The 25,262-nt window shown below is 56.7% G+C and overlaps 1 protein-coding gene across 2 annotated transcripts in view; it reads right to left on the bottom strand.

Moving 5' to 3' along the window:
• Nucleotides 1-22,414, bottom strand: part of AGRN (agrin) — a 39,058-nt gene extending 16,644 nt beyond the window's left edge. Inside the window, exons 1-16 of one of the 2 annotated variants that reach the window (XM_054292168.1) lie at nucleotides 21,969-22,414; nucleotides 19,881-19,928; nucleotides 16,902-17,117; nucleotides 16,279-16,503; nucleotides 15,143-15,367; nucleotides 14,171-14,377; nucleotides 9,342-9,563; nucleotides 7,425-7,619; nucleotides 6,430-6,630; nucleotides 4,078-4,223; nucleotides 3,886-3,991; nucleotides 3,361-3,474; nucleotides 1,954-2,118; nucleotides 1,393-1,536; nucleotides 319-443; nucleotides 18-123 (exon numbers count right to left, since the gene is read on the bottom strand). In XM_054292168.1, coding sequence (XP_054148143.1) covers nucleotides 18-123; nucleotides 319-443; nucleotides 1,393-1,536; nucleotides 1,954-2,118; nucleotides 3,361-3,474; nucleotides 3,886-3,991; nucleotides 4,078-4,223; nucleotides 6,430-6,630; nucleotides 7,425-7,619; nucleotides 9,342-9,563; nucleotides 14,171-14,377; nucleotides 15,143-15,367; nucleotides 16,279-16,503; nucleotides 16,902-17,117; nucleotides 19,881-19,928; nucleotides 21,969-22,137 — 2,614 coding nt within the window. In that variant the 5' untranslated portion in view covers nucleotides 22,138-22,414. Of the gene's footprint in view, nucleotides 1-17; nucleotides 124-318; nucleotides 444-1,392; nucleotides 1,537-1,953; nucleotides 2,119-3,360; nucleotides 3,475-3,885; nucleotides 3,992-4,077; nucleotides 4,224-6,429; nucleotides 6,631-7,424; nucleotides 7,620-9,341; nucleotides 9,564-11,319; nucleotides 11,733-14,170; nucleotides 14,378-15,142; nucleotides 15,368-16,278; nucleotides 16,504-16,901; nucleotides 17,118-19,880; nucleotides 19,929-21,968 lie in introns of those variants that run through there. The other variant, XM_054292167.1, reaches the window with a different exon arrangement.
• Between the last annotated feature and the right edge of the window lie 2,848 nt (nucleotides 22,415-25,262).

The following is a 25,262-nucleotide window of genomic DNA, read 5'->3' as shown; positions in this document are numbered from 1 at the left end:
CCCCAGGGGACACTCACCGTGGCACTGCCCCACGTGCTTGACCGTGATGTGCTGGCCCTGCCTGCAGGCGATGGTCCGCAGCTGGCACTGGTCCCCGTAGGTGACACCATCAGAGCCACACACCTGGGGACATCAGGGGACACCAGAGCTGAATGCTGGCAGTGTTTCTGGGGGCTCCTCTGGGGCACAGAGGGACCCAGGGTGGCTCAGGGGTGCCAGGGGACATCTGTGACCCGTGTGTCCCCCTTGCCCAGCAGGGAACAGCTCCTGCAGGACTCTGTGTCCCACCCGAAAGCCCCCAGAGGAGCGTCCCCAAACCTTGGTGGTGTTGGCCTCAGGGCACAGCGGGGACGGGCACTCGCAGTGGGCGAAGCCGTTGAGCTCCACGCACGAGGCCCCGAAGTCACAGCTCAGCTCCTCGCACGACCTGGGGGCTGAGGGGTCTGGGCAGGGCGAGAGGGGAGCCGGGAAACATCCCAGTTAGTCAGGAGCCAAAATCCCAAACAGACAGGAGCCAAAATCCCAAACAGACAGGAGCCAAAATCCCAAACAGACAGGAGCCAAAATCCCAAACAGATAGGAGCCAAAATCCCAAATAGACAGGAGCCAAAATCACAAATAGACAGGAGCCAAAATCCCAAATAGAGAGGAGCCAAAATCCCAAATAGACAGGAGCCAAAATCCCAAACAGACAGGAACCAAAATCCCAAATAGACAGGTCCTAAAATCCCAAACAGACAGGAGCCAAAATCCCAAATAGACAGGAGCCAAAATCCCAAATAGACAGGTCCCAAAATCCCAAACAGACAGGAGCCAAAATCCCAAACAGACAGGAGCCAAAATCACAAATAGACAGGTCCCAAAATCCCAAACAGACAGGAGCCAAAATCCCAAACAGACAGGGGCCAAAATCCCAAATAGACAGGTCCCAAAATCCCAAACAGACAGGAGCCAAAATCCCAAACAGACAGGAGCCAAAATCACAAATAGACAGGTCCCAAAATCCCAAACAGACAGGAGCCAAAATCCCAAACAGACAGGGGCCAAAATCCCAAATAGACAGGTCCCAAAATCCCAAACAGACAGGAGCCAAAATCTCAAACAGACAGGAGCTAAAATCCCAAATAGACAGGTCCCAAAATCCCAAATTGGCAGGAGCCAAAATTCCAGTTAACCAGGAGCCAAAATCCCAAATAGACAGGTGCCGAAATCCCAGTTATGCAGGACCCAAAACCCCAAATAAACAGGGTCCCAAATTCCAAATAAACAAGATCCCAACCCCTAAATAAACAGGACAGAAACCCTCAGTGCTGCAGGACCCAAACCCCCAAATAAGCAGGACCCAAACCCCAAACAAGCAGGACCCAAACCCCAAAGCCCAGAGCCCCTCACCCTTGTGGCAGCCGGCGGTGCCCAGGGTGCTGCCGTCGGGGCACTGGGTGCACTTCATGCCCGTGATGCCCGTCCTGCAGGAGCACAGCCCCGACATCTGCTCGCAGTCATCCCGCACCGAGCCCACGGGGTCACAGTGGCACGCTGCAGCGGGGACAGGGCACGGCGTGGGGCGGGGAGAACGGGTATGGGGTGGGAACAGGGACATGGGGCACGGTGTGGGGATGGAGGGAGAACAGGCATGGGGTGGGAAAAACACAGGTATGGGGTGAGAAAGAGGAAAATGCAGTTATAGGGTGGGAAAGGGGGGCCTGGCAGCCATAGGGGAAGGGGGATAGTGATGGGACATCCCTGTCACTCAGGGAAGTGTCCCATCCCTGTCAGGGCATTGTCCCACCCCTGTCCCACCCCTGGGCAGTGTCCCCTCACTGTCACTCAGGGGGTGACACCCTTGTCCCAGTCATGGGGTGCCTCATGCCTGTCACTCAGGGGTGTCTCCTCACTGTCACTCATGGGTGACACCCTGACCCCCTCGGGCACTGTCCCTGTCCCGTCACTCACGGGTGCAGCCGCTGCGTCCGTCGGTGACGATGCCGCGGAAGTTCCAGAAGCCGGGCTCGCAGCGGTCGCACTTGAGGCCGCCCACGCCGGGCTTGCAGGAGCACTGCCCCGTGCCCGGGTCACAGGAGCCGCCGTAGGAGCCGTAGGGGTTGCACTGGCACGTGCCTGAGGGCAGGGACGCAGGGACACCCGTGTCACCGCCCTGCGCCACCAGCTGCTCTCGCCATCGGCCCCCAGGCTGCCACCAGGAGCTCGATGCCATCAAGAGCTCGTCTCTCATTAACATCAAAGGGGAAGGAAGCTATTAGAGGGTGATTATTAATTCATTAACGAGCAGCTTGATGGAGGGGAGGCAACGAAAGATAGACAGCCAGGCGCTGTCCTTGTCCCAGCGGGGAGGAGACAGAAAGGGACATCATCCAGCTGATTTTCCCCCATTATCCAGCTGACTTTCCCCCCATTATCCAGCTGCTTTCCCCCTCATTCTCCAGCTGCTTTCCCCCCATTTTTCAGCTGCCTTTCCCCTATTATCCAGCGGTGCTTTCCCCCCATTATCCAGTTGTTTTTTCCCCCATTATCCAAGCTGCTTTTTCCCCCATTATCCACCTGATTTTTTCCCATTATCCAGCTGTTTTTCCCACATTATCCAGCTCTGCCTGCTCAGCATTACCCCACCCTGGAGCTGTGTCTCCACGGGCTGATGTTTCCCCCATCAGGCAGCCACAGCCTCAGCTGTTCAGAGCCTTTAAAACGCTCCTGCTGGCTCGGATAATTAGTGAATAAATATTAATGAGCCCCTGGCCGGCTCAGCTTCCTGCTCAGGGGGTCACCCAGCTGTCACTGGGCCTCTGGAAGGTCCCAGGTGACACGTTCCCCTCCATGGAATATTCTGTCACTCTGGCAGGTGGAAATGCCTGAGCCCAGTGGAACCAAGGCCCTGGAGGCACCTCTGGGGACACCCAAAGTGGGATTGAGGCCTGGGAGGTGGCTCAGGGATTTTGGAGGATCACCAGCAGTGGCAGGTTGTGGGGCAGGAGGGGTCAGTCCCTTCTCTCAGAGACAAGGGACAGGACCAGAGGAAAAACTGCACCAGGGGAGGTTCAGGTGGGATATTTGGGAAGATTTGTTCACTGGAAGCGTGGTCAGGTTTGGAATGGGCTGTTCAGGGAAGCACTGGAATCACCATCCCTGGAAATGCTCAGAACCCTGAGCATGTGGCTCACGGCTGGCATGTGGCACTTGGGGACAGGATTTTGTGGTGACCACAGCGGTGCTGCAGCTCGGGAGGGTTTTCCACCTTGAATACCCCACAATCCCACATCTGGGGAGAGTCCAGCCTCATCTCCCGGGGGCAGCACCCCAGACCCTCCCTGCAGCCCCCCGAGGGTCCCCGGGGGTGGCACTCACTGGGACATCCAGCAGCTCCCACGCCCAGCGCCAGGGTGACGTTGTCGGGGCAGCAGCCGTAGACGCTCTGGCTGCAGTGCACGACCAGCAGGGGTGGCGGGGTGGTGGCCAGGGCTGCAGGGGAGGGGACAGGGACACAAGGGTCACCTCAGCACCCGGGATGTGGCAGCGTTCCCATAAATGCTCCTGGAGGCGCTGGGAACTGCAGGGGAGGCCGGGACAGGGACAGGGGGTGGCCCCTGACAGCAATTCCTGCTTATGCACAGGGAAAGGACAGCAGGGACACAGGTGGGGACAGAGCTGGGGACAGAGCCAGCAGGGAGGGGTGGCTGGCCTCAGGGGACACACCCAGCAGGGAGGGCATGGCTTCCTTTAGGGGACACACCCAGGGACACACCCGGGGACACACCCAGCCAGGTAAGCATGGCTTCTCTCAAGGGACACAAAAAGGGACACGCCCAGGGACACACCCAGAGGGGGGATGGCCTCCCCAGGGGACACACCCAGGAGCAGGAGGGGACTCACCCCGGCAGGCTCCCTGGCTGCTGACAAAGAGCTCCTGGCGCTTCTCACACCGCGTCTTCTTCAGCTCGCACTCGTTTGCGTAGGTGACGCCGTCAGAGCCACACACCTGCCAGCAGCAGGGCCAGGGCACAGCTCAGGGCAGCCCTGGCAGGGCTGTGCCAGCCGGGGAGGGGACAGGAGGGCAGGGCTCACCGGGCTGCGGGGCACGGCCGCGCAGGTGAAGTCACAGACGCAGGGCTCGTCCTCGGCGTCCTCGTCCCACCAGCCCCCAAAGTGGCGGCAGCGCTCCTGCTCGCAGTCACTGCCATCCCCCGAGCCCGAGCCCCCCGAGCCACACTCTGGGAACAGGGAGGGAAGGGTTAATCCCTGAGCTTGGATCCTGCTCACAGTCACTGCCATCCCCTCAGCCACACTCTGGGAACAGGGAGGGAAGGAAGGGTTAATCCCTGAGCTTGGTTTATTGAGATTTAAGGTGAATTTGTTACACTGGAGACAGTTCTGCTGCTTGGGATGGTGTAGAATTATTGGAGGTGGTGTTGGAAATAGGAAAAGGTTTAATAAAAGGTAAAGTAACAAAAATTTTACAGAGAAAAACGTGAGTTGGAGGAAGAGGTTCTTCCTCTTGCTAAAACACTCTACAAAAGTAATTATTTCTTTTGTTCTACTCCATGCCTTGATCCAGGAACCTAAATCCCAACTGTGCAGGACCCAAAATCCCAGATAAACGGGAACTAAAACACCAAATAGACAGGAACCAAAATCCCAGTTATACAGGAAACTAAATCCCAATTGCGCAGGACCCAAAATCCCAAATAAACAGAAACCAAAATCCCAGCTAAACAGGTACCTAAATCCCAGTGATTCAGAAACCTAAATCCCAAATAAACACCCCAAAGTGTGCACAGGGAGATTGTGGGTGACGTGGAGCTGGGGAAGGGCTGGGATTTGGGGCTGGGATTTGGGGCTGGGATTTGGGGTGGGAGAGGACCGAAGCCCCTGGAGCTCTGCAGGATGAGCAGCAGCAGCAGCAGCAGCGGCAGAGATGTGGCTGATTTCAAAGGCTGCTGGAAGGGGAAAAGGGATGGGGGAAGGGGAACCTGGCCCTTTTTCTGGCGTGATCAAAGGCTGGGCTTTGGCATTACACACAGAATTATTCAGGCTCTGCCTGAGGAGGGACAGCAACCTGAAATCCCCCGAGCAGGGCTGTGATCTAACACCCTGCTCTGTGTTCTCCCTGTGCCCTGCTCTGACGTCCTCCCCATGTGTGCCCGGCACCCTCGGCTCCCTCCTGTGCCAGCAGAGCCCACAGCTTCCCCCGAGTGGGAAAACTCGGCGCGTTTTTATTTTTAGGCTCACCGAGCCGACCCCAAAACCTTCCCTGGAGCTCTGCTGAGGCAACAGAGCCGTGGGATGGGACGGAAGGGAGCTTAAAAATCATCCAGGACCAAACTCCTGCCAGGGCCCAGGGATGGCACTGGAGAGGGAGAATTTACACAGGATGCAGAGACAGGACAAGGGGGAATGGATTTCCACTGAAAACCCTAAGGTTTGGGGAGGAAATAGGGAAAAAAGGGGGAAAATTTACATGGGATGCAGAGACAGGGCAGGGGAGATTGGCTTCAAACTGAAAACCAGGAAATTTAGGTGGGATATGGGGAAAAAAGAGGGAAAATTTACATGGGATGCAGAGAGAGGACAAGGGGGAATGGATTCCAACTGAAAACTGGGAAATTTAGGTGGGAAATAGGGAAAAGACTCCTCCCTGTAGTTTGGCTGGAATTGGAAAAAACTGGGATTTTGGAATGGGGGTTGGAATTAGAAGGGGGCTGGAACAGGACTGGGGGTGCTGGGGGTCCTTTGGGCAGTGAGGGAAGCATGGCTGGCACAGGACCTGCTGCTCTAAGGGGTTTGGGGTCTCACAGGGCACAGAGGGACATGCTCTAAGGGGTTTGGGGTCTCAGGGCACAGAGGGACATGCTCTAAGGGGTTTGGGGTCTCACAGGGCACAGAGGGACATGCTCTAAGGGGTTTGGGGTCTCAGGGCATAGAGGAACATGCTCTAAGGGGTTTGGGGTCTCAGGGCACAGAGGGACATGCTCTAAGGGGTTTGGGGTCTCAGGGCACAGAGGGACATGCTCTAAGGGGTTTGGGGTCTCAGGGCACAGAGGGACATGCTCTAAGGGGTTTGGGGTCTCACAGGGCACAGAGGGACATGCTCTAAGGGGTTTGGGGTCTCAGGGCATAGAGGGACATGCTCTAAGGGGTTTGGGGTCTCAGGGCATAGAGGGACATGCTCTAAGGGGTTTGGGGTCTCAGGGCACAGAGGGACATGCTCTAAGGGGTTTGGGGTCTCAGGGCATAGAGGGACATGCTCTAAGGGGTTTGGGGTCTCAGGGCACAGAGGGACATGCTCTAAGGGGTTTGGGGTCTCAGGGCATAGAGGGACATGCTCTAAGGGGTTTGGGGTCTCAGGGCACAGCAGGTGAAGCTCCCCTCCCTCCTCCCTCCCTTTGCCCCACCCCTGCAGAACCAGCACCAACGTACCGTCCTCGCAGGGTCCCATCCTGGCCACCTCGATGCTCCTCTGCAGCTGGCACGAGGCCTCCTGCAGCTGGCAGGGGCTGCCGTAGGTGACGCCGTCGGTGCCGCAGACGGGCGCCGGGGGCTGGCGCTGGCAGCGCGGGCACAGGCACTGCCCGGCCACGCAGCGGCTGCCGAAGGAGCACACCGAGCTGCCACACGACTCTGGGGCACAGGGAGGGACACCCTCAGGCACCCCGAGCGGCTCCCGCGGCCGCCGGGGCGTTGGCGCAGAGCTGGCACCATTATCGTTATTAGCTTGTTGTTAATTCATTATTAATTTAATTTGTTATTCCTGATTTAATAGGAAATATTAAATTAGGCACCCTGCAAACTGGGTGCCCACCCCAAGTATTTTGGATTCCCAGCAGCTCTTTCTGGAGGGAAATAAATCCCATTTCATCATTTACTCTGCCACCCTCAGCCGTCCTCCCCCGAATTGTTGGGGAATCTCAGCCCAGCTGAGGACAGGTTTGTGCGAGGCTGAAATCATCATCGCAGCTTTTGTGATAACGAAGGAGCTGAGCAGGGCTTTTAATTCATTAAGAAATTAGCCCAGACAGCTCCCCGGGCTGGGGAGTGGGGAGGAAAGCAGGAACAAAGAGGAATTGACCCCAGGGGATGGAGCGGAGGGAGGGGATCAAACACAGCTCTGCTCTCACTTCTGCTGCTGGCTGTTAACACATTTTTATCCTAATTCCTACCCTGGCCCCACGGACATTAATCCAATTTCTCTGCTTGGCTCAGACAAATAACATGGGGGGCACTTCCAGTGATGGGGGGAAACCAAACCAAAGCTGCTGGAGAGCCTGGAAATATCAAATTATCCCCCAGGTAAAAGGCAAAACCACCCAGGCAGGGCGTGAGAGCGACCAAATCCGCGCAGGGCCGAGCATCGGTGACACGGGGGACAAAGAGGGGGACAAAGAGGGGGACAAAGGGGCCGTGGTGACACTCACTGCAGGGGCCCTGGGCAGCCACCAGGATGTCCTTCTGCTGGGTGCAGGCCCTGACGTGCAGCTCGCACTCGCTGCCGTAGGTGTTGCCGTCGGTGCCGCACACGGGCTGCGCCGAGGGCACGCACTCGGTGGGGCACACGCAGCGCCCCGTCTCCGCCTCGCAGATGGCACCGAACTGGCACTTCCCGCAGGGCTCTGGGCACGGCAGGGCAGAAACACAGTTAGAGCGGCTCCGGAGGCCGGGCTGGTCATTGTGGGGCGGAGGTAAAGCTCGTTTTGAGTGTGATTCAACCCAGATGCTCCCAGGGATAAGGCCGCAATAGGTTCTCTGGCAACCTCCCCACAATCTGTTACTAAATACCTATTATTAGGTATTGTTAGGAAATACTATTCTATTTGTATATATTTTTATATAAATTGTCTGTTTTGGAGTTAAAGTTCATTTTTGAGGGACAGCTTCTGCTCTTCAGCCCAGATGCTCCCAGGGATGAGGCAGGCACAGATTCTCTGGCAACCTCCCCACTTATCTGTTATTAAATACCTATCATTAGCTAGTATTAGGAAATATTGTGTTTTTATATATTATTATTTATATAAAATTATTATATTTTTCCTATTTCTAGGAAATTTTTAGAATAGAGACTCAACAAGGTAAAGGCCTTGTCAAGCTTCTAAAGCAGGGAAATGACGCCTCAGGTTTTGGCTTTTCTATTTTTCAGATTCTGCACAGATGCCTCAGGTTTCAGCTTTTCTAATTTTCAGATTCCGTGCTGCTTTCGTGTGTAGTTCTGAGCTTCACATTAAGGTTCACATTTGGTTTTTTACTGGGGGCACAAAAACCCTTGATTTTGTATCAAAAAGAAAAACCCTCTCTGAGCAGCTCTCCCTCCTTGCAGGAGACAGCAGCAAGCACATCCCCTGACTCCTGGGGATTCACTGATTCATCCTCCCCTCCCAACACCTCCCTCCCTCCCTGCCAGTCATTTCACCAGGAATTTGGCTCCAAGGTGCTTTTCCTGCTTTGCTCCTGCACACAGCAGCTGCTGCCTTGGCATGGGGGAGGAGGAGGCACCAGCCCCCTGCTCAGCTCCTGCTGTTGGCCTGGAGGCTTTTATTCTGGTCTGGAGGTTTTTATTCTGGTTTTTATCCTGGACTGGCGCTTTTTGTCCTGGTTTTTGTCCTAGCCTGGTGGTTTTTATCCTGGCCTGGAGGTTTTTGTTCTGGTTTTTATCCTGGACTGGTGTTTTTTATCCTGGTCTAGAGGTTTTTATTCTGGCCTGAAGGTTTTTATCACAACCAGGAGGTTTTCATCTTGGCCTGGTCATTTTCATCCCAGCCTGGATATTTTCATCCTGGCCTGGAGGGTTTTATCCCGCCCTGGAGGTTTTTCTTTTAACCACCACAAAATAATCTCCCTACCCAAATCTCATCACATCCTTTGTCCTTCACCCTGGTGTTCCTCTTGACGACACACACAGGCCAACAATAACAACAACAACACCACCACAACAATCCCAGCCCAAATCTCACCACAGGGCTCCTTGTCCTTGATGCTGATGTCCCTTTGAGGACACAGCCACCACCACCACCACCAGCACAATCCCAGCCCAAATCTCACATCAGAGCCCCTTGTCCTTCGCTTCAATGTCCCTTCTGAGGACACAGCCACCACCACCATCACCACAATCCCAGCCCAAATTTCACCACAAGGCCCCTTGTCCCTGACACCAATGTCCCCCCAATCCCACCCGGCCGTGTCTCACCGCAGGGCCCCTTGTCCCTGACCCTGATGTCCCCTTTGATGACACACCCACCCCAGTCCCACCTGGCCGTGTCTCACCGCAGGGCCCCTTGTCCCTGACCCTGATGTCCCCTTTGATGACACACCCACCCCAGTCCCACCCGGCCGTGTCTCACCGCAGGGCCCCTTGTGCCTGACGCCGATGTCCCTCTGCAGCAGGCAGGCCATGGCCTGCAGCTCGCAGGCGCTGCCGTAGCTACGCTGGTCGGTGCCGCACACGGGGTCGTAGCGGCCCTGGCACTGCTGCTGGCACTCGCACACGGCCTCCTGGTTCTTCACCACGCACGTGGCCCCGAAGGAGCACTCCACGCTCAGGCAGGGGCTGGGAGCACCCAGGTCTGCAGGGGACAGGGATGGCACGGCTGGCACGGGGCGGGATGTCACAGTGCCCCATGGGGCACCTGCCCGCCCCGAGCCGTGGCGGGTGTGCAGGGCTGCTGGGCTCTGCGCCCTCCTGTCACCCTGCCATGCCCGGCTCAGCACGGCCCCCGTGCCTGGCACAGGTGAGGGATGGGCACGGGGACAGGGACAGGATGGGCACTGCGTCCCCTGGCCAGAAATGCGAGAAACAGCACTGGCAGAACCTTCCAGAGAGCTCCCACAGGGACGGCTCACTGCTGGGATCCACTGCAAATCAGCTCCCTTCCCTGGGATCACACTGCCCCCTGAAAAGCTCCCATCCCTGGGATCCCACTGCTCCCAGCAAAGAGGAGCTGGCTGGGGAGGACACCCCTGGTTCCACCCTGCTGCTCATCCCTCACCCCATCCTCTTCCCTCCTCCTCCCTGGGAGCTGCTGTGGGGCAGGATGGGCACATCCCGTGTCCTTCCCCCAGCCCAGATTCCCCCTGGACGCACAGCCCCAGCCCAGCAGTGCCACCTCCCCAGTGGTGGCAAAGTGCCAGCAGAGGCCGTGTCCCGCTCCCTGCAGGCAGGGACAGCCCAGGGGCTCACCCCAGCTCCCAGCCAGGAATCCCCCCAGCACCCAGAGCTGAGGAAGGGGTGGCCGTGCTGCTGGGGACAGAGCCAGCACTGCCCTGTGACCCTCTGGGACAAGGAAAGGACACCACGGGGTTCACCTGGGCTGGACAGTGACAAGGACACAGGACAAGGACACAGGTGGGGACAGACAACACAGCCTGGAGGAGATGGAGCGACAGCAGACACAGCACAGCCCTGGCAGCAGGCAGAGAGCTGGGCAAGGTCCCTCTGCATGCCCTGGGCACCTCCCCTGCACCAGCACGGCGGTGGCACCTCTGCGGCACCCCGTGCCAGGCAGGAAGGGCCTGGAGCAGGATCTGCCCACCTAACCCAGCCTAGGGCCAGGGTCTGCAAAGGAACAGGGACAGGGGACAGCTCAGGCACAGGGACACAGCTCTGTGCCCAAATTCAGCTCAGGCACAAGGACACAGCTCTGTGCCCAAATTCAGCTCAGGCACAGGGACACAGCTCTGTGCCCAAATTCAGCTCAGGCACAAGGACACAGCTCTGTGCCCAAATTCAGCTCAGGCACAGGGACACAGCTCTGTCCCCAGCTCAGGCATGGACACAGCTCTGTGCCCAAATTCAGCTCAGGCACAAGGACACAGCTCTGTCCCCAGCTCAGGCATGGACACAGCTCTGTGCCCAAATTCAGGCACAAGGACACGGCTCCAGCTCTGTCCCCAACTTCCCTGCAGCTCTGAGCTCTTCCCAAGCACCAGGAGTTACTCCCTGGGCTGCTGTTCCACGTTTGTGTCCCTTTTTTGTCCCCTAACCATGTCCCCCATACAGAGTCGCCAATTCCACAGGGAACATTCCCAGGGAGGAGCCAATTCCGAGCAGAACCAGCTCCTGTGAGCCTGGCAGAGGGAGCTGGGAGGGAGCCCTGGGCTGGGACAGGGGACAAGCGGGACACACAGCACAGCTGGGGCGGCACAGCTGGGGCGGCACAGCTGGGGCGGCCCTGGGCAGGCACAGCTCCAGGCAGGAGGATCTGGGGAAGCCATGGGGGTCAGTTGGGAGCAGAAGGAGAGGGAAAATCAACCAGGAGCATCCAGGGTGATGCAGCAGCCCTGGGGGGGCTGGCTGAGGAGTGGGGGGCTCCCAGCACCCACCTCTGCTCCCACTCTCCTTTGCCTGGAGGGCACAGCGGGCACCGGGCAAGAGCAATTTCCACTGCAGCAGGGTTTGGGGCCAGGGGTGGGACAGAGCCCAGGGCAAGCTCTCCATCCTGGGGGCTCTCAGGCCCAGCTAGAGCCAGGTGGGAGCAGTGAGGGGGCCACGGAGCAGGGGCAGCTCCCAGCTGAGGTGTCCGGGCAGGGAGCAGGAGGGTGGTGCCAGGACAGAATTCCTTCCTCCACACAGGCAACACTGTAAAACACAAGACAGACAAAAGGGGAAAGAGAGAGAGAGAAAGAGAGGACAGCAGAGAGAGGAAAAGACAGATGCAACTACAGACACCTTCCTTCCTTCTTCCCTTCACTCCTGGCCACGTCAGCCTCACCCCATCCCTTCCTTCTCAGCTGCAGCACCCAGAGGGATTCAAACCAATACATTTCATGGTGAATGCTTATCAAGAATTATTATTTTACCAACTGAAATTGCAAAACCTGTTTTTGAATGAAGACCTGAGCTGAAAACAAACAAACAAGCGAGCTCTAAACAGCTAGCTACAAAATAGAAATTCCTGTGTGATGTGTTTTCCAATTGTTCTCCCAATCACTTTCCTCCCTTTTAATGGCTTGGATGGTTTTGTTTGGCTTTGCCTCCCTGGCCTGGCTGCTGGAAAAGGCGGGAGAGCTCAGGGTTTGTCAGGCAGGTGCTTGTTAAAGAGGGGTTAAAGCTCTGCCAAGCCCTTCCCAGCTCTGCATTCCCACAGCTCCCCAGCCCTGAGCTCTGAGCTTCTCCTGTTCCTTTCCAGAGCTGACAGGGCTAAAAAAATCCGCTCACACCTCCTGGGGCTGGGCTCCAGGGCTGCCTGGGGCTGTCACGGGCGCTCTGCAGCCCCAGCACGGCAGACAGAGCCCCGGGTTTGATCCATTCCCCCATTTTCTGCTCCTGCCCCACCAGGATGCAGCTCCTGGAAGCAGATGTGCGCTGGGCAGCAGGGAGGGGAGCTGAAATCAAGGAGAGGGAGGAATGGCAGGTGCACCAGGAGCTCACCCTGCTGCTCCTGGCCCTTTTCCATGGAACACGGTGGAAATGATGCGTGGCTGATGCTCAGAGCAGCGTGAATTCCCTGCTCATCCCAGAAATTTGGGAATTTTCAGCCTCTCAAGGAGGCACAGGGGAGGGGGAGGCTTCAGTGGAATTTTTTTTTTATATTTTCCAGATTCTATATATTTGATTCATATAATACATAATATAATATAATTAATATCTTGTATAACATGTATTTATATATTCTTATATTTATATATTAGAATACAATTATATTTTTCTATATATATTATGCATTGTATAAAATGCATAATTTATAATAATATAATCTATATTAATATATCTTTTAATATTGATATATTAAATAATCTATTAAAAGGACCATATTAATGTTCTAGATGTTAATATTAACATATTAATATTCTAGCCTCTAGAATACAACCCTCTAGCCAGGGCTGCAAAAAATCCCCCCTGATGGGATCACAGCCCTTCCCACAGGGAAATACTGGGGGATTGACTCCCAGCCATTCCCCCACCAGGAACACAGAGAAATGGAGGCTTAAAAATAACAGCTGTGATTATTCTGAGTGGGATTTTGGGAGCCTGACAAATTCTTTTCCAGCAGCTGGGTCTGGCAGCCTCGAAATCCTCCAGCAGGAGCACAAAGCCAACAAAACACATCCCCAGCGTGGGATCCTGATTGCCAAGCACTTCAGGAGGCTCAGCCCAGCTGATACCTGATCAAACATCAGCTTAAAAGAACAGGACGCAGTTCCAGAGGTGGGAGAAACCCAAACTGAGCCGGAATGAACAACCTGTAACTCATCCAATGAGTGCAGGGGCTGCTTCAACCTCCTGCACTTCCTGGGGGAGAACCTCACACCTGGACACTCCTAAGGATCCCATCCTATCCCATCCTGCTGAGAAAGGTCCACGGGGAGCTTCTCCTAGAGACGAGACAAAGACACGGTGAGAGCGGCACAGAGGGCACAGAGGGCACAGAGGGAAGAGCTCCTGGTGGAGAGAGGCAGGCAGGCATGGAAGGGAGAGCATGGATGGAGTTGAGACTGGCACTACCCCGGGAGGAGCAATGGATGGCATGGGTTGAGGAGAACAGAAACCAGCAGGAGGTCACAGACACGTGGCTCAGACACGGACGGGTGTCCCCAGTGTCACACAGCACACAGAGACAGGAGACGTGCACACAGCAGGGCTGCTGGGAGGACAGAAACACGGGCCAGGGACGGGCCAGGCTGAGCCCAGGGACCGCTCAGTGGGCACCCACCGCAGCCCTGAGCGTGCCACCCTGCCTGGAGAGGGCTGGAGGGGCAGGGGTGGGGGGGATCAGCATTCCCACAGGAGAGGGGGAGCAGCATCCCCATGGGACAGCATCCCTGTGGGACGGGGGGAACCAGAATTCCTGCGGGATGATTTGGGGACCAGCATCCCTATAGGACAGGAGGGAACAGCATCCCCATTGGACAATTTGGGGTCTGACACCCTACAGGACAACTTGGAGACCACCATCCCTATGGGACAACATGGGGCCCACCACCCCCACAGGACAATCTGGGGACCATCATCCCCACATGACATCACCCCTAGTGGACAACTTGGGGCCCACGATCCCTGTGGGACAACTTGGGGACCACCATCCCTGCAAGACAACTGGGGGCCCACCACTCCTACGTGACATTACCTCTGGGGGACAACTTGGGGCCCACCATCCCTGCAGGACACCACCCCCGGGGGCCAGCTTGGTGCCCACGCGCCCCGTTCCCCCCAGCCGCCGTGCCCGGTGCTCACCGCAGGGCCCGCTGTGGCGCGTGGGGATGTGCTGCTGCTGCAGGCACTCGGCGCGGCGCCGCTGGCAGTCGCTGCCGTAGGTGCGGCCGTCGCGGGCGCACAGGGGCCGGAAGGCGCCGTCGCAGGCGATGCGCTCGCAGGAGCAGCGCGCGGCCCCGCGCCGGTTCAGGCACACCGCGCCCAGCCGGCACGGCTCCGGGCACTGGTCTGCGCGACAGGGCATGGGGGGAGTTAGTGGGGGTTTTAAAAATATTTTTCAGGTTCACTACTGATTTTTTTAATATATTTTTCAGGTTCCATACTGATGCTTAAGTATTGTTTCTTAAAAGTATTGAAGGTTCTGTACTGATGCTTCAAGTTTAAACTTTTTTTATGTTTTTCTTATATTAATATAAAAGCCTTAAGTTTAGGCTTTTAGATTAATATATAGTGTGTTATGATAAATTATACTAATTATACATAATATATGTAACTGCATAATAATTATACATTATACAATTATGCATTATATTAAATATATGTAATATATATAGTATATTTATTATGTGTATCTATATAATGCATAATATAATATATAATGTACCATATATCTTTTATTTCTATATTTTTAATACTATTATTTCTATATATATTTCTATATATTTATTTCATATATTATATTATATAATTAATGTATTGTATAATGTGCATTTATATATTCTTATATTTATATATTATAATACAATTGTATTTTTCTATATTCAATATTCTATATTATATGAAGTACCTAATTTAATCTAATAATAGCCTAATAATATAATCTATATCAATATATATTTTTATATTGATAAATTAAAGAATATATTAAAAAGAACATATTAATACATTTAGCAAAGAACTACTACTATTTTAAAAGGAATAGAGCCTCTAGCCTCTGTTCTAGACAGTCTCTTTGGGAAGAGGAGGAGGAGGATGAGGAGGGCGGGCACTCACCCTGCGGCTGGCACTGCCCCGAGCGCACCTTCTGGATGTCCATGCCGCGGATGGCGCCCGAGCGGGCCATGGCGCACTCGCTCTCGTAGGTGACGCCGTCGTCGCCGCACACGGGGTCCCTGCCCGGGGGACAGCCCTCGGGCCGGGGCAGCAGCTCCGCCCGACGCGTCCGCGGGTTCACCCGGCACACGCGGCCCGGCTCGCTCGGCACGGCCTGGCACGGGTCTGGCACGGGCGGGAGGCGGGGGTCACTCCCTGCCCAAACCCTGCCCAAACCGCGGCTTCCCAGGCTCTGCTCCTTCCCCAAGAACCCCCAAATCTTCCTTGTGCCCCAGGGAGTCACTCCCTGCCCAAACTGGAGCTTCCCAGGCTCTGCTCCTTCCCTACATGGCCCCAAGAGCCCCCAGAATCTTCCTTTGTGCTGCTAAGGACTCAGTCCTTACTGAGCCCATTTCCAAAGGGAACAGCACTGGGATAAACTCCGACTTTTCCCCCATCCTGAGCTGCTTTTGGGATGCTGCAACTCCAGGATGCTCTAATTCCAGAAGTTGTTCAGGATGCTCTAATTCCAGGATATTTTAGTTCCAGGAGCTGTTTGGGATGCTCCAATTCCAGGATGTTTTTATTCCAGGAGCAGTTTGGAATGCTCCGGCTCCAGGATCTCTTTGGGAAGCTGGGCAGCAGCAGCAGCAGCATTTCCCTGCCCGAAGCAGGGCCAGGGCAGCAGCAGGAGGAGCTGACCCCGGTGCTGGAGTCAGCGGGGCTGGAGCACAAACACCCGAGGGAAGGAGGCACTGCCTGGCTCTCGGCTCAGCAGCTGTCACCAAAGCGACCTTTCACTGCCCACAGTGACCTTCTCCTGTCCAAAGTGACCTTTCACTGTCCAGAGCGACTTTTTACTGCCCACAGTGACCTTCTCTTGTCCAAACTGACCTTTTCCTGCCCAAACCACCTCTGTTCCTGCCCAAACCACCTCTTTTCTGCCCTTTCCCTGCTCAAACCACCCCTTTCCTACCCCCTGACCCTCCACCCTCCTCCTCCTCTCCTCTCCCACCTCTCCTTCCCCCCACACCCTCACCCCAGGTGGGCACATTTTTTAACCCCCTCCTCCCCGAGACATTGGAACCCCTGCTCACCACAGGGGCCATCGAACTTCTTGAAGACGTTCTCCTGCTTGTCGCAGGCGTGCTTGTTGAGGTGGCACTGGCTGCGGTAGTCGCGGCCGTCGCTGCCGCACACAGGGCTCTCGGGGACGCCGCTGCACGACGAGGGGCACACGCACTTGGCGCCCTGGCCGTCAGGGGAGGGGACACACGTGCTGCCAAAGCTGCACGTCACCTCGGCACAGGGGTCCTTGGAGCCTGGGGGACAAGGGAGGGGACACGGGTGAGGGCATGGCATGGGATGTCCTGCTCCTCTCACGGAATAACCCCAATATATCCCAATATCCCCCAAATCCATCCCTCTAAATGCCCCAATCCAGCAGCAATGGATAATTTTCCATCACTTTTCCTCCTGATCACAGTTTGCTGGCCCACAAAGCAGAGCTGGGGATTCCTCAGCTTCCCTTCCCGGCCTTTGGTGTCCCTGGCCCAGCCTGTGGCCATGATTTCTCCATCATTTCCCCACCATTTCCTCTCCTTACCACACTCTGCTGACCCCCAAAGCAGCTCTGATGCCCCCAGCCCTGTGCGACCCCTCCAGCCACACCCCGAGGTGTCCCTGCCCGCCCTGGGGACAGCCAGGGTCCCTCACTCACCGCAGGGTCCCTTGCTGACCACCTTGATCCTCCTCTGCTGGTTGCACTGGGCCCTGTCCAGCTCGCACTCGTTGCTGTAGGTGGAGTGGTCGGAGCCGCACACCGGGGCCACCACGGGGGCACAGGGACCCTTCCTGCACACGCACGAGGCCTGGCCTGGCTCCGAGGGGCTGCGCTCGCACACGGCCCCGAACCCGCAGAGCATCCCCCGGCATCCTGAGGGCACAGGGACACACACATGGGCATGGGGACATCCCATGGGCACAGGGACACACACACAGAGCACAGGGACCCTTCCTGCACACGCACGAGGCCTGGCCCGGCTCCGAGGGGCTGCGCTCGCACACGGCCCCGAACCCGCAGAGCATCCCCCGGCATCCTGAGGGCACAGGGACATCCCAATGGGCATGGGGACATCCAGGGGGCACAGGGACACACACACACAGGGGACCCCAAACCTTTCCCTAAAATCCAATTTCCCCCTTCCCTGGGACAGCTCCATGTTGGGAGAGTAGGTAAGAATGGGAAAAGTTCAAGGCCGTGGCTAATTCCAAGTCTTGCACCTGCAAGGACACTGTCCTTGAGCATAGCTGTGTTACCATAACAAAGTGCTGTGGTTGAGAGACTAGAGACATGAGAAAAGAGAGATGTAACTCTTAAGGAATGGGGAAGAGCTGATGTTTTAGTGTGGCCAATGGACAGTGTAAATTACAGAATATTCATGAGCTTATTACTTGCTGTATAAGCGTCTGATGCTCTCTTCAATAAACAGAGCTTGCTGATCTCATATTGAGAGTCCCAAGTCTTCCCTGCACCCAACAAATGGCTCATCTCTGACAAACAGCTCATTCTGCAACAGCTCCATCCATTCCTGGAGGTGTTCCCTGCACCAGTGCCCCCCAGTTTCCCCAGTACCCCCTCCCAGGGTACCCCAGTGCCCCCCAGACGTCAGAACCAGAGCCTGACCTACATAAAAGGGAAAGGAGGAATCCTAAAATCAAACTCCTCATTTACACTTCAATTCCCAGGCGTCTGCCTTTGACTGCCTGGAGATTCTGGAGCTGCAAACCCAGAGATAAATCCCAGGAAATCAAAAGGAAAAGGATTCTCCTCCTCTCCTGCCCCAGCACGAGATAAATCCCATAAATCCCGGGAAATCAAAAGGAAAAGGATTCTCCTCCTCTCCCAGTGGTATCTAAAGGGATTCATCATTTTCTGAAGAGTCTGAGTCTCTCCTGCACTTCCCAGAGCTGCTCTTTCCCTCCCTTTGGGGTTTTTTTAAATGCAGATGAGGTGTAAGAATTCCAGGGGATGGGAATTGTGGGGTTCATCCCAAGGGAAGGGAATGGGGTGTGGGAATGGAGCTGGGGCTGGCTTGGCCATGGCCATGCCCTGAGACACAGAATTAATTCTTAATTGGAAAATGGGATTATTCCCATTCATCTGAATGAATGGTTTAAATTATTTAGTTTGCAGTTTACTCACATAATGGAATATGTTGTTTTAACCTGGTTAATCTGTTAAATTTACTGTGCTCAAGAAAAACCTTATATTGGCAAAAAAACCCTTGTGCCCAAAAGGGGCAGTGGGAATGGAAGGGCTGGGCATTAATTAATTTGGGAAGGGCATTAATTTGGGGTGAGAATTCTGGGCATTAATTAATTAATTTGGGGTGAGTATTAATTAATTTGGGCTGGGTGAGGCGCCCGTTGCCATGGAGAGCAGCTGGGCTGGTGCTCCTGTGCCCCAGCCCAGTCCTGCTCATCAATATTCAAATATTCAGCCCCACCCAATCAATATTCAAATATTCAGCCCTGCCCCATCGATATTCAAATATTCATCGCATCACCCGGAGTGGGGAGCCAGGAGAAGCCCCTTTCCTGCACCCCAAACCTGAGCCCTGGCTTTGTTAGGCTGGACAATGACCCTGCCCAGCTTTGGGAAGGGAAGGGACCTCCCCAAACCCCCAGGTCCATCCAACCCTTGATCCCCCAGCTCCTGAGCCAACCTCATCCAAATCCCAGCATTCTCCCAGCCCAAACCCCGTCCCAAACCACACCAAGCCCACCCCAGGCACACAACCAGCACAAACCCAAACCCTCCCTGTGTCCCCTGACCCCCAAACCCCTCCTACACCCCGGCACCCCCCAGAACGGGCCCTTCTCCATCTCGTGTGGGATCTTCTGGAGGTCTGGCATCTGCCTGGGCCGGGCTGTTCATGTTTTGGAGCCCTGAGCAAGGAGTTCCACCCACGTGGGGGTTTATTTTTCGCTCGAGATGCCTTTCCCCGGGCCAATTATAGATTAATCACATTTTATCTCACATCCTTTTCTCCCCCACCCCCAGCAGGGGAGGCAAAAATGAGGGGAAAAAAAAATAATAAAAAAAAAAAGCAACAAGCAGGTTATTAATTGGCTGCTGTTTTCTGTTTGCTGGGCTCTTATCTGTGCACGTGGAGGTGGGGGAAGAGCTGCCAGCAAAGGCAGGGGGTTTAAGCCTGGTTTTAAAAAGGGAACAAAGCTCCTGTGATGGTTTTATCTCAGCCTGGGCTTGCCTGCCCTGCATCCAGCAGCTCCTGAAGCTGATAAGAGCCTCACAAAGAAAAAAAAAAACAAACAAAAAACCAAACCCAAAGTTCTCTGTGAAACCAGAGGAAAGGTGGGAAAAAATGCAAGGCTGCAGAAATTCACCTTTTGCAGCCCTTCCCTGCTTCCAGCCAGGAAAATATCTGGGAAAAGGGAGCCCTGAGGGGCTCCTGCATTCCCTGCTCACCAAAATCCTGAATTCCCAGGAAAACCCCTGGGAAAAGGCAGCACTGAGAGGCACCTGCTTTCCTTCCTCACACAAATCCTGCATCCCAAAAAAATCCCTGGAAAATGGGGGCACTGAGAGGTTTGGGGACACTCTGCACTCAGCCCCAGGACTTTGGGGACACTCAGCCCCAGGGCTTTGGGGACACTGGGGACACTCTGCACTCACCATCCCGTGGCGGCGGCGGCGTCTGCGTGAAGTAACTGTTGGGTTTGTCTGCAAGGAAACAAAAACCAGGGAGCTGTCACGGGTTCCTCGGGCACAACCCTGCCCCAGCCCTTTTTGGGATGGAGTTTCACCCCTCCATGAGGAGATTTGGCTCCCAGGAGCTCCTGCAGGCAGGAGGGAACAGCAGGAAGGGGAGGCAGGATCACCCAAACCCGGTTTGGGATAGCCCCAGGTACTGATGGAGCTGTCATGGGTTCCTCAGGCACAACCCTGCCCCCAGCCATTTTTGGGACGGTGTTTAGCCCTCCTTGAGCAGGTTTGGCTCCCAGGAGGTCCCAGGATCCCCCAAAGCCAGTTTGGGGCAGCCCCAGGTACCAGGGGAGCATCCCTGGGAGCAGCCCCCGGTCCTGGCAGGGCTGGACCTGCCCCAGCCTGTCCTGCCCCATCTCCTGGGGGCTCTGGGGCCAATCCTGCTGTGGATCACCCCACACACACACCCGGGCACGCAGCCAGCAGCTCAGCCCAGAGCAGGAATGCTGCGGCCCCCTGCATCATCTCCTGCCCTTCCAGATCCTCACATCCCACAGTCATCATTTACACCAGCCCTTCCAGATCCTCACATCTCCCATCATCTCCAGCCCTTCCCAAATTCTCAGATCCCCCTGGATCCTCACCTGCACCTGCCCTTCCCAAATCTTCACATTCCCCCAGTCATCACCTGCCCTTCCCAAATCCTCACATCCCACAACCATCACCTGCACCAGCCCTTCCAAATCCTCAGATCTCCTTGATCATCACCAGACCTTCTCAAATCCTGCCCTGGATCATCTCCTGCCCTTTCCAAATCCTCACATCCCACAATCATCACTTGCACCAGCCTTTCCAAATCCTCACATCCCCCCAAGTCATCTCTAGCCCTTCCCAAATTCTCACATCCCCCATATCATCATTTGCACCAGCCCTTCCAGATCCTCACATCTCCCAATCATTTCCAGCCCTTCCCAAACCCTCACATCCCCCAAATCATCACCTGCAGCAGCCCTTCCCAAATCCTCACATCCCCTGGATCATCACCAGCCCTTCCGAAACCCCCCATCCCCAGCTCCCCACCCGGATTAGGGATGGAGCTGCCAGGAGCAGCAGCAGCAGCAGCAGCAGGTGGGAGCTGTCCTGGCCCACGCAGAGCCGCCCTCACAGCTCTGCTCCCTCTTCCCTGCCAGGGAAAAGTGGGACAGGGAGCTGCAATCCGGGATTGTCCCCAAGGCAGCCCCAATGCCGGGACTGTCCCCAGGGCAGCCCCAATGCTGGAATTGTCCCCAGGGCAGCCCCAATGCTGGAATTGTCCCCAGGGCAGCCCCAATGCCGGGACTGTCCCCAGGGCAGCCCCAATGCTGGAATTGTCCCCAGGGCAGCCCCAATGCCAGGACTGTCCCCAGGGCAGCCCCAATGCCAGGACTGTCCCCAGGGCAGCCCCAATGCCGGGATTGTCCCCAGGGCAGCCCCAATGCCGGGACTGTCCCCAGGGCAGCCCCAATGCTGGAATTGTCCCCAGGGCAGCCCCAATGCCAGGACTGTCCCCAGGGCAGCCCCAATGCCGGGACTGTCCCCAGGGCAGCCCCAATGCCGGGACTGTCCCCAGGGCAGCCCCAATGCTGGAATTGTCCCCAGGGCAGCCCCAATGCCGGGATTGTCCCCAGGGCAGCCCCAATGCCGGGACTGTCCCCAGGGCAGCCCCAATGCTGGAATTGTCCCCAGGGCAGCCCCAATGCCAGGACTGTCCCCAGGGCAGCCCCAATGCCGGGACTGTCCCCAGGGCAGCCCCAATGCTGGAATTGTCCCCAGGGCAGCCCCAATGCCAGGATTGAACCCAGGGCAGCCCCAATGCTGGAATTGTCCCCAGGGCAGCCCCAATGCCAGGATTGAACCCAGGGCAGCCCCAATGCCGCAATTGTCCCCAGGGCAGCCCCAATGCCGGGACTGTCCCCAGGGCAGCCCCAATGCCGGGACTGTCCCCAGGGCAGCCGGGAGCTCCGGGAGGAGCCCATCTGGTGGCCCTGGTGGCCATCCTGCCCGCTCAGGGACACGTACAGTTATTGAGGAAGAGCAGCACGGCGAATCCCAGCGTGGAGGTGGCCAGCAGGATGAGGCAGATGTTGCAGGGGATCATGAAATACCTCACCACCAGGGACACCTTGTGCTGGTAGAGCCGGTCCCGCTCCAGGGCCCCTGGCGCCATGGGGTACTGGCACGCTGTCATGCTGGGCACCCCCAGGCTCTCGGGGATCCCTGTCCTTGCCCCACGTGCTTTTGGCAGTTTAGGTTTTCCCAGAGGTTCCCATCTCGGCTGGCAGCAGGGTGGGGGCACCTTCAGGACTCTGTGCCTGGCGGTGCCATGGCAGAGGCGTGGCCTTGGGGACAGCTTGGGGACAGCTCCGGCGGCACAGGGACACTCAGCCAGCCCTCGAGGTGTCAATCCATGGGTGCTTGCAGAGAGCAAACCAAAATGCTCAGAAAGGAAACCAAAATACCCAGAAAGCAAACCAAAATGCCTGGAAAGCAAACCAAAATGCTCAGAAAGGAAATCAAAATCCTGGTGCAGAGGGCACCAAATCCGTGGCTGAGCCCAGCAGGAAAAGGACGCGCCGGGCTGAGAACGGTGGGAATGTCACAGCGGGAGCAGAGCTGGGACAGGGACAGTGCCAGTTCAGGAGCGCTCCCAGGCTTGGGAATATTGCTGTTCTCTGGGATAATGGCTGAGATCCTCCAGGATAACCTCTCAGATCCTCTGGGATTTCTTTTGGGATCCTCCAGGATAACCTCTGAGATCCTCTGCTATATCTTCTGGGATAACTGCTGAGATCCTCTGGGATATCTTCTAGGCTCCTCAAGGATAACTGCTGAGATCCTCCACGATGTCCTCTCAGGTCCTCCAGGATCACCTCTTAGATTCTCTGGGATATCCTCTCAGATCCTTCAGGATAATCTCTGGGATCCCCCAGGATCACCTCTCAGATCCTCGCCAGTCTCACTCGGGGCACACGGAGCTCCCTCCGCTGTCCAGCGGCTCCTCCAGGACACGTCCGGCAGCCTCTGACCCTCTGCAGGTCCCCACAGCCGGGAGCAGCCAAAATTCTGGGAGAACCCCAAAATTCTGGGAGTGGCCAAATTTCCAGGAGCAGCCCAAAGGATTCCCAGAGAAAATCCAAAATTCCAGGAGCAGCCAAGATTCGGGAGCAGCCCAGGGATTCCAGGAGCAGCACAAGGATTCTCAGAGAAGCCCAAAATTCCAGGAGCAGCCCAAGGATTGCAGGAACAGCCCAAGGATTCCGGGAGAATCTCAAAATTCCAGGATCAGTCCAAGGATTCCGGGAGCAGCCCAAGGATTCAGGATCAGCCCAAGGATTCTGGGAGCAGCCCGAGGATTCCGGGCTCAGCCCAAGGATTCGGGCTCAGCCCGAGCATTCAGGGCTGCGGCTCAGCCGCGCCGCGCTCAGCCCGAGGCAGACGCTCCCTCTCTCCCTCCGAGGCTCCTCTCAGCTCCATCCCCGCTGCCTCCCCAGGCCAGCCCGGCTCTGCAGGACCCAGCCGAGGCTCGGCCCGGCGGGCGGGGGCCCGGCTCGGTTCGGCTCGGCTCAGTGCCCGGCTGGCGCCGCTCGGACATGCCGGTGCCTCCCGGGCGGAGCGCGGCTCGGCGGCATGGAGCGGCTGCGAGGGAGGGATGGATGGGTGGGAGGATGGATGGGTGGGTGGGTGGGATGGATGGGTGGGAGGTGGATCCTATTCCCGGTGGTCTCCGTGCGCCCCCCGCGCGGGGAAGGGGCCGCGCAGCATCAGACAAGGGAGCGGCAGCGCGGAGCGAGCCCGGAGCTGCCCCCGCCCCGCATCCCTCCCTCCTTCCCTCCCCACCCTCCTCTCCCTCCCTCCGCCCGCCCCTCGGCCCGACCCCGGCGAGCCAACAAAGGGGCGCGGGGGCGCAGGGGCGCGGCGCGCACAAAGGGCGGGGGCGGCGGGGGTCGCGCGGGAGCCGCTCCCCACCCGGGCACGGCGAGAGAGGGGCGGGGGAACCTCCCCAGGACCCTCGGGATCAGCACGGAGGGGTGCGATGGGCGAGAGGGGGCTCAGCCCCCCCGGCTGCTCGCAGCTCTGCCGGCATCGCCCCCCGAGAGACCCCCGGGCACGGCAGAGCAGCAGGAGAAAACCCGGTTATTGTTTTTAGGGTGTTACCGGCACAGGCTCCCCGAAACCAGCCTGAAAGAGCAGCAGGAGAAAACCCGGTTATTGTTTTTAGGGTGTTACCGGCACAGGCTCCCCGAAACCAGCCTGAAAGAGCAGCAGGAGAAAACCCGGTTATTGTTTTTAGGGTGTTACCGGCACAGGCTCCCCGAAACCAGCCGGGAAAAAGGAGCAGGGATGGAACTGCTCCATCCCTGCGGGCTGTTCCTGCATCCCTCTGGGATGGGGACGGTGCCACCAGCAGGGCTGGGTGGAAGCCAGAGGAAGGTGAAGGTCCAACAATGGGCAGGGATTGCTGCTGCCCCAACACAAACCCAGGAGCTCGCCCTGCCCTGCCTCGGGTGGAGGCTCTGCCAGGATGGCAGAACACAAACATTCCCTCCCCCTCTCCCTCTGCGGGTCTGGGGGCTGTGGCTCCATCGGGGCAGCTCTGGGGGCTGCTCACAATTCCTGCTCCCCACTGGATTCCTGCTCCCCACTGGATTCCTGCTCCCCACTGGATTCCAGCTCCCCCACTGGATTCCTGCTCCCCGCTCCTCCCAAAAGCAACAACTCGGGACAAAATCCTTGCCAGGGGCAGGTTCTGCTCCCAGCCCTCCCAAGAATCCTTCCCTCCTCACCTTGGCAATGCACCTGCAGCCTGAGGGACACAGAGATTAAAGAATCCTCCCCTCCCACAAGGACACGTGGGGACACTGGGTGGTCCCCAGCAGGGCAGGGCACCCCTGCAGGAGCTCCCTGTGGGATGGGCACAAATTGACCCCCAGCCACCTCCACAAACCCCCCTGCTCCTCTCCGAGGGCTGGGAGCATCCTGAGGTGCAAATCCAAGAAAAAAATCAGAGAAAAAAGGGGGAAAAAAACGAAGTCACATCCCAGAGATTGCTCCTCTTTAAACCTGCCTCGCTCCCTGCATCCTTCTGCTGCTCCTGCATCCTTCAGTGCCTTCTCCTGCATCCTTTTCCCATTCCTGCATCCTTCCCATCCCAGCTCCCCCATTCTTCTGCTCTTCCTACACCCTTCTGCTGTTCCTGCATCCTTCCCATCCCAGTTCATCCATCATTGCTGTCCCAGCTCCCCAGTCCTTCCCATCCCAGCTCCTGCATCCTTCTGCTGTTCCTGCATCCTTCCCGTGTTTTCCCTTCCATCC

The sequence above is a fragment of the Melozone crissalis genome, unplaced genomic scaffold (genome assembly GCF_028551555.1).
Source record: "Melozone crissalis strain CALT ecotype California unplaced genomic scaffold, PUWL_Pcris_2 ptg000107l_1, whole genome shotgun sequence".
Lineage (NCBI taxonomy): Eukaryota > Metazoa > Chordata > Aves > Passeriformes > Passerellidae > Melozone > Melozone crissalis.
The sequence above is the reverse complement of the archived record's forward strand: the minus strand, read 5'-3'. Positions and strand labels throughout refer to the sequence as shown.